The sequence below is a fragment of the Vigna unguiculata genome, chromosome 2 (assembly GCF_037176805.1).
Source record: "Vigna unguiculata cultivar grain cowpea cultivar isolate G323 ecotype 2 chromosome 2, ASM3717680v1, whole genome shotgun sequence".
In the NCBI taxonomy this organism is placed as follows: domain Eukaryota; kingdom Viridiplantae; phylum Streptophyta; class Magnoliopsida; order Fabales; family Fabaceae; genus Vigna; species Vigna unguiculata.
The window spans coordinates 28,525,593-28,534,341 of record NC_140793.1 but is presented as its reverse complement, the minus strand read 5'-3'; the positions used below and the strand labels follow the sequence as shown (position 1 = coordinate 28,534,341).

Below are 8,749 nucleotides of genomic sequence, written 5' to 3'. Positions count from 1 at the left end.
GTCAGGTAACAATTACCCTATTAGACTTATTTAGCAGAGTCATTTCCTATCCAATGGAAAAACCCTGAAACACCTTTCTTCTCGTGACAACGGGACTTAACTGAACAAAGACAAACCAGTCAATTCATCTCCTAAGGCTTAACTAACTGTAAGGTAGGTGAGAGTTGTATAAGCCGGCCGTTGAACAGAGAAAGTACACATGCCCCTGGCTTTCTGATTCGATAGCGTTCACGTACTTTGGACGGTTGCAAGGAAACGATGAAGAAAATCAACGGTTCGATGTCAAAGTTCGATATACAATTGACTTCTATCTTATCTCACGTGATCATTCCTTCTTCCTGCCTCTTTCTTTTTATCTGACCGCTGCAGGAACGAGACCTCATCGATAATACCGTCGTCACACAATTACCAAATTACCCTTCTCGACAGTGTAGTAATCACCGGCTCTTCAATTCTGTACCCGCCAATAAATAAATCTCACTTAACAGTAACGGCGATTCCGTCAATACACGGAACGGGAAACATTCAATCGGGTTTACACCAAAACGCGTCTACCAATTTGGACGGCACGTTTTGTTCTCGTTGAACGACCTAATAACAACCACACTACCACTTCCCAAACTTTCTTTAATTTAATTATTATTTAATAATAAAATCAATAATTAAAGTATATTTTTTATGCGGTTTCCTGAACTAATAAAGAGATAATTGGTTTAGAGTATAAAACTATAAATTATCCCTTCCTTACCCTTTTTCGGTTTTCTAAGCATTCGCTCCCTCTCTTTCATCATCCACTATTTCTCTCCGTTTTCTGGTCCAGCCGGAAAACTTCTCCCGTTCGCCGGAAAACCGCTTTTGTTTTCGGCGTCCCTTTTTCGGCGTCTCCAGAGGAAGCTGATTTCGGTCTTCTTATTCTCGCGTCGGCATTCTCTCGCAATTTGCTTTTATTGCTTCTACGAGGCGTTGGATCTCTCTGTGACGCGGTTTTAGCGTTCTATTCGTCGTTCTTCGAGAATGTGGCGAGCCTGGTTGTTCTTTGAGGCTCGCGCTTAATCTGCATCATTCTGGATCGTTGTTTAGGGTTTAGATTCGGATTTTTATCGTGATTGCTTTTCCCGGCTATTCTCTGCTCAAGTTAACGAAGACGGAGGCCTACAGGGAGCGACTTCGTAATGAAATGGTAGGTTAATCGTGTTTTGTTCAGAATTTTTTTTTGTATTGGCTTTTTATTTGGTTTTTGATTCGCTAATGCTTGGAACTCTCCAGATAATGTATATTCTTCTGCTCTTCGTTCAGATCTCGGACATTGTTACAATATTTTACAATTTAGATGTGATTTCTGTTGTTTTGTATGCTTGAATAATGAATTTTTCGAATCACGCCTTGTGATATTTTTCTTTTCCCTTCGTTTTTTGTTTTTCATGTTTAGGCTTCAGAGTGTGATATACAATTGATGTTCTTGAGGGATGCTTAAGGTGCATTTTGTAAGAGTGGGTGTTTTTTCTCTAATAAGTAAACCATGATTCTTCTTTGAAGATCATTGGTAGAATAGAAAAAAGAGCAACACGGTTCTTCTCTTTTTCTTTGTTCACCAGTTTCTGGAACAATATTTTAGAAGATTAAGTTTAACCGAGGATTAATAATTTTCTTGGCTTATATTTTTCTTTCCCTTTTAGAGTTGGAATTTATGTGATTAGAACTACTTTTTTTTATTGGTTTATCCTAAGGTGGAAATAGTGATGTTGAGAGGAGTAAACTATTCAAATTTCAGCGCATGCATTTGTTGAATATTTCTGTAAGATTGTTTTTGTTGACTCTTTGCTTTGGGTGGTTCTAAATTGGGATAAGGTATTTTTTCTCAATTTTTCCCTTCTTAGCGGATACTTTTCAGAATGAGGTGATTTATGTTTGACTCAGAATGACCCTGTTCAATAATGTTCCCGACTTTGGTTGCCTCATAACGAACGACCCCTCTTCTAGTTATTGACTCCACAATGGTAATATACCGTAGAAATTCGAATTAATTTCGGCCCTGGGATTTCTTTAGCTTGCTTGAGTTCAAACTTTAGTCGTTCACTCCTTCGTTTCAAGCTGGATTGGCACCCGTTTAGATCATTTGAAGATTTACGGGGCGATCCTTTGCATGACCTTTTGTCACCTTAGTTGAACGATCCAGTTATGCTAACATAACACATATTTCAGTCTGTTATTTTTTTATTACTATCCATCTATTTTCATATTATTGTGACTTAATTTTGTTTTAATGTGTGCATTTTACTCTAGCATTACAGTTAAAATCCTGAATGTGAAATGTTTGAAATACAGGTGGAAAGAAGAGTGACTTTATCTAAGGAAGTTAGGAATGGGTTAGAATTTTTGAAGCGTAAAAGGCTTCAGCGTGCACAATCTGTCACTGCCACCCAAACAAATATTGCTAACATGATGAACAGAAGTGGAGGAGATGCTTTAAGGGATTCAGCATCATGTGGCATGAGATTGCATGGCAATGCTGATGTCTTTTCCAAACGAAAGGTGGATAAGTTTGATACAAATGACCTGGACTGGACTGAAACAATTCCAGAGTGTCCTGTGTATTCCCCAACAAAGGAGGAATTTGAGGATCCTTTGATTTATTTGCAAAAGATAGCTCCAGAAGCTTCTAAATATGGTATTGAGTTTTGGTCTGTTGGATATTTTGTTTCTTCTTGTGTGTATTTACTTGATTATTTTGGATTAATATTATATAGTAGTGAACAGTATGTGGCTTTGACAAACTCATGACACGGCAGGGCTTTACAGTGCTTGCCCTTCTTTATATCCTGCTTTTGAGTTTGTTAAGAGGGTATTGATCATTAGTGATGTAAAAGATAAAATCATTGAATGAGGACGATACAAAATCAATGAATGAAGATGATAATTTTCTCTGTGCCTACTTAAAAAAGATTCTAAACAAAATGGAATGTCGAAGTCTGACTAATGGTTATGGTGTGGAAACATCAATTAAATGATTTTTCTCTCAATTTTTTGTCATCAGCCTCATACTCACTAGTTGTATTAATTTCCTGAAGTATTCTATATTTGTATTTTTCTGAAACTTTTGGTGTAAATCAGAGGATTGTCATTGGTTATTTGGAATTTGATAGTAAATAGGTTCAGCATGATGAAATGAAGTAGCCTCCTATTATATTTTATATTGGGGAGGGGATTGATGAAGCCAATTGAGTTATAGATATGACCCAACTGTTTCTGTTGGAATCTTGTGACAAATTCCAGGTATATGCAAGATTATTTCTCCTTTGAGCGCTTCAGTACCTGCTGGGGTTGTATTAATGAAGGAGAAAGCAGGATTCAAGTTTACAACTAGAGTGCAGCCTCTTCGCCTTGCTGAATGGGATTCTGAAGACAAAGTCACGTTTTTTATGAGTGGAAGGTCGGTTTCCCTACTGATTTGTTAATATTTGCATTATGTAATTTATAATTGCGTTATTGCCTTTTTGATTAATAAATTGTCATTTAAACAGAAATTATACATTTCGTGATTTTGAGAAAATGGCAAACAAGGTATTTGCTAGAAGATATTGCAGTGCTGGATGCCTTCCTGCCACATACTTGGAAAAAGAATTTTGGAATGAAATTGGTTGTGGGAAGATGGAAACTGTGGAATATGCATGTGATGTTGATGGCAGTGCCTTTTCATCTTCTCCCATTGATCAGCTTGGGAACAGCAAATGGAATTTGAAGGTGCTAATTTTATGGGTGTATCACTATTTGTTTAGATAACCTTTTCTCTCTTTATAGAAGAGTAGAATATCTGTGACAAAATAACTTATTCAATAATTCTTTCTGTATGATCTCAGAAACTTTCAAGGTTGCCCAAATCAAGTTTACGGCTCTTGGAAACATTAATTCCGGTATGATAGTTTCTTTTAACGGTTAAATCTTTTTTTTAATATACTTTTTACATGATTTCCTATTGGATTTTCATTTCAGGGAGTAACCGAGCCCATGTTGTACATTGGAATGCTGTTCAGCATGTTTGCTTGGCATGTGGAAGATCATTATTTGTACAGGTAAATGTTGCTTATTTTCAGAATAAGTTCATAATAACATTATCATAATAACTGAAGGCTTTCTTCTTTAGTTGATTATTTAATGATATTAATATGTTACATTGTTATGACAGCATTAATTATCATCACTGTGGCGCATCCAAAACATGGTACGGTATTCCAGGTCACGCAGCTTTGGAATTTGAAAGGGTGGTGAGAGAACATGTGTACACTAATGACATTTTATCAAGTGATGGGGAAGATGGTGCATTTGATGTTCTCCTGGGGAAAACAACTCTATTTCCACCGAATATTTTGTTAGAGCATGAAGTTCCTGTCTACAAGGCTGTTCAAAAGCCTGGGGAGTTTATAATAACCTTCCCTAGAGCATATCATGCTGGTTTCAGTCATGGTTAGATTTGCTCATTTCTATTTTGTAGTTCCAGGAATGATATCGCACCTTCTACTCCCACCTATTCAGTGCTTGTGAAATAAATAAATTAAAAACTAATCCATGTAATATTGGTTACAATTGTAGGTTTCAATTGTGGAGAAGCAGTGAATTTTGCAATTGGTGATTGGTTTCCCTTAGGGGCTATTGCTAGCAGAAGATATGCACTTCTTAACAGGGTTCCTTTACTGCCCCATGAAGAACTTCTATGCAAAGAAGCAATGCTTCTCCGTACATGCTTGGAACTTGAAGATTCGGATTTTCCCTCTTCAGACTCTCTTTCTCATAATAGCATTAAGATTTCATTTGTTAACTTGATGCGATTCCAGCATTGCGCGCGATGGTTTCTAACGAAATCAAGGGCTTGTATAAGCGTCTTTTCTCATTCCCATGGCACAATTCTCTGTAGCCTTTGCAAACGTGACTGTTACGTAGCTTATCTTGATTGCAACTGTCATATGCATCCTGTATGCCTACGTCACGGTAAGCTTTGCTCATTGTCATTTACTAATATGCTATGTATGTTTGGTTTATTTGATCCCATGATTTGCTTAATATCATTTACAATATATGGTAATCTCATGGATTTCAATTTGTTACTTTAATATCCTACGGGATTACAATAGGAAAAACAATATTATCTTGTTTCTGGACTAAAGAATAAATTGACACAATGAATTCTTTACTTGATTATTACATGCATTTTAGTGGTACAATATTCTCATTTTTTATGTTTTTGAAATTTGAGAATTCAGATGTTGATTCTCTTGACTTCACCTGTGGGAGCAAACACACACTTAATTTGAGGGAGGATATTATGGATATGGAAGCGGCAGCCAAGATGTTTGAGCAGGAAGATGGGATATCACATGAGATAAGGAAACAAATCAATAGTGGCCAAAACCTGTATGCGTATCCTTTGTCAAACATGTTTCAGAGAGCCGAGGCAAATGGATACATTCCTTATTGTGAGCTAAAACTTGATTCTGTTGTTGAATTTTATACAACTCCAGAGCACTCAACAAATATTCAAGAATACAGTACACAGAATCAATCTGTCTTTGTACATTGCTCTGAAAATCAAATACCCATGGTGTCTGACGTTTCCTTTTCTTCAGCCACATCCACTATTTCTGAATCCCTCGAGAGCTTCTCTACTCCCAAAAATGTAAGTCATCTGAATATGGTTTTTGAATATTGACCTTGCATATTATTCCATTGAGATTATTGAATGGTTATTATCGATTCTGGAACTAAACTTTCTGTTAATTATTTATTCCGCTAACAGGCTGAAGGGCATACTAATATCAATTTAGGAGGTAGTATTGATTTTGAGGGTTTTGGTGAAAGAATACCCAACAGTGCGTGTGAATCTTCGTTATCCCCTGCTGTGTGCCATGAAAGCTCGATTAAACCACAGAGTGGTTTTCAGAGAGTTGATACAAAGCCCATCGCGGACGAGAGTGATTCTGATTCAGAGATATTTAGGGTAAAGCGCCCTTCTTCTCTGAAAGCAGAGAGGAGAAATATGAATGATGTCACGTCTTCAAAGCAGACTGAGCAGCAGGTATTTGTCAAATATTTATTTAGCGCTTCATGTATACCATTGCTATTTTATCACTCAGCGCTCAGCTTACGTTCCCAATGTTTCATCTTTCTTAAATGGATTATCAGATTTTGCTATATGAATGGGCCATGATGATATTGTAATCTATGAGCAGGGACTAAAACGACTGAAGAAAGTGCTTCCTGAAGGAAGGAGTGATCAACCAATGGATTTCAGAACTCAGGAGTTAAGTTACAAACACAGTCACCCTGTTAGCCATAAAAGTCGTGTTGAAGTCTCCTCCAGGGACAGATTTGCAAGGGGTAATGGCATCCCCATTTCGATAAGATATAAGAAGTTAGGGAACGAGGAAATAAATATGCAACGAGATCACCACCAACACCGGAAAGATAGGTTCTTGCAGCAACAGACATTTAGGGAACCGCCTTCCGTTGAGATTGAGCCAAAGCGCCTTAAAGTCCGAGGCCCTTCTTTTTTAGGCTTAGAGAGCAGATTGAATTGATGTTTCAAGTTGGCTCGAAATGATTGTGAAACGCGATCAAGAGTCTGAATTTGCTAACTTCATTTAGCTTATGGGCTTTCTAACAATACACTAAATCCAAAAATGATTGATTAAGGGAGGAAGCAGCGGCAAGATATTAACGTATTAGGATATGAAATTACATTCTTTGTGCAGGCCAACATTTGGAATCTGCACGGGTGGTGATCCTTTGGGTTCTCGCGCCGAGGTGTTTTTCCAACTTTGGTTGGTGAACCTGACTTGCAAAGTTAGGACTTAGAAATCGGGTTAGCGACATTTATTTCCTGTAAATTTGTATTTTTCTTACCTGTTGTTTAGGTCTTGTTATGAACGTGGTCTCCATTGTTTTCTCATTAATTTCTATCAGCTGCTTCCCCTTCTGATGTTAATCCATTCTTTTTGTAGCAATAGGTCCTTTGTACCTAGAACTACTTGAATAAAGTTCAAGGAAATTTCTCATTTTCTCTCAATACTACCTTACACTTCGTCCATTATTTGTTGTGCTGATCAAATTTTGATCGGCAGTTGCTCTTTTGTAACTAATGATGATCATCTATTTCATGTAATTTACTATTCTTTAGCACATTTCTAGTTAATTATCATGAAACATTTAGTGGATTATATAACTGCTAATTTTCCCTAGCCTAGCTGTCAAGATGAACCGCTAGTGAAAAGTTATCTGGCCTTCGTATTAAATGATGAATGTACTTTTTGGTTTAGTAACACGCCATTGGAGTAAGTTGTCGTGGGTAGGTAGCTCTATTATGGCAGAGGTCACATGTTTCTCAGACTATTCACATCAAATAAGATAGCATTATTATAAGTAACAATGGTTTTTTTTCTTCTTCTTTTGATTAGTACTTTTACATATTTAACCTTCGAACCTGTAACCATTGCTTTACTGGAATATTTGTTAGTTGATCCTTAAACAGTGATTAACTTCCAGAAATACTAATTTTGTCTAAAATCAAACTTATTTTTCTGTAAAAAAACTATTACCATATTTTCTAAAAAGGGTTTTTGTTATATTTGTATCTAGCTGTTCCATAGCCACGGATTCACAACTGCAATAAAAGTGTTCGAGCAATACATTTGTTTTAAGATATTTGTAGGTTTTCTTCGTTCTATTTTGGTATTTTGTTCGAGTAATGTTTATTCAAATGTGAACAATATTATCTTGCATGCTATCAAGGAATGCTTTAAGGATTGTAGTCTAGTTAAGAAAACTAAAGTAAAGTATTCAAACTAATATATATTAAAACAAATAATAATTACTTTTAAGTGATTAAAAATATTTAGCAAACTATGTTTTATATCCTTTAGCTTTATGTTCGTAGATTACTATTTTGTGAGATCCAGAGATTTCTTTAATTCGTGTATATTGCTTAGCTGATTTCAATTGATGATAAATCAGTAATTCTTAGGTTATGTTCGAATTTACAAGTCTTATATACGCATAAATAATCTCCAAACTATAAATCATGATGTATTAAAAACCAAATCCAAATTCTAATATTGGGGCTCCTTTTAGTTCCATTATTTAAATCTCTTATATTTTGTCTTTAGATGCCCTTTTAAGAATGTTCATTAGACAGGAGTATTCAAGATGGTAATGGTTTGTGTGAGATTTTTATTTTGGAGAGAATTTGATTGAGAATTAGTTAGTACACTTCTTCCTATTTATTCACATAATTTGAATTAGCTTATCAGTCTTTTTAACACCTCAGACTATAGTTCTTAGTTACAAACATACGCATCTGTATTTTTTCGGTAAGAGTTTTTACTGCCGAAAAAGAAACATTGATATTTAACGTAGCATGTACATTAACCACTTACTTTAGATATTTAGTCCCTCGACTGTTAACTTAATTTTTTCCTTATATATATAAAAATATATCTTAAATCTCTAAAAGAAAATAAATAATGTAAAATTTTCCACGTCGATCTAAAACTACTGTTAACACAACATCATTTACTTTCTTACCAAGTTCAGTGATAATAGTTATTACTTATAATTCCTCATTGTAAGTTATTACAAATCATCACACAAAATTATTCTAGGTATGATTACAATCGTCAAAAGTCATTGGCAATAAAAAAAAATTACCATTACCAAAAATTAATTGTGAATCAAAGAAAAATATTATTCGGAGTGCTTTGAA

The 8,749-nt window shown here is 35.5% G+C and overlaps 1 protein-coding gene across 2 annotated transcripts; it reads left to right on the top strand.

Annotated features, from left to right (window-relative positions):
- The first annotated feature begins 746 nt into the window (after positions 1–746).
- LOC114173402 (Transcription factor jumonji (jmj) family protein / zinc finger (C5HC2 type) family protein) lies at positions 747–7,057 on the top strand. 2 transcript variants are annotated; one of them, XM_028057771.2, is made up of 11 exons: positions 747–1,180; positions 2,326–2,668; positions 3,274–3,430; positions 3,522–3,741; positions 3,858–3,911; positions 3,991–4,070; positions 4,184–4,461; positions 4,588–4,983; positions 5,256–5,668; positions 5,789–6,067; positions 6,175–6,446. In XM_028057771.2, the coding sequence occupies exons 1-11, from the start codon at positions 1,178–1,180 to the stop codon at positions 6,208–6,210; spliced, it is 2,259 nt and encodes a 752-aa protein (XP_027913572.2). In that variant the 5' UTR covers positions 747–1,177; the 3' UTR covers positions 6,211–6,446. The 2 variants fall into 2 exon arrangements, with proteins under 2 accessions (XP_027913572.2, XP_027913571.2); XM_028057770.2 differs by having other exon boundaries at positions 749–1,180; positions 6,222–7,057.
- Positions 7,058–8,749: the final 1,692 nt, after the last annotated feature.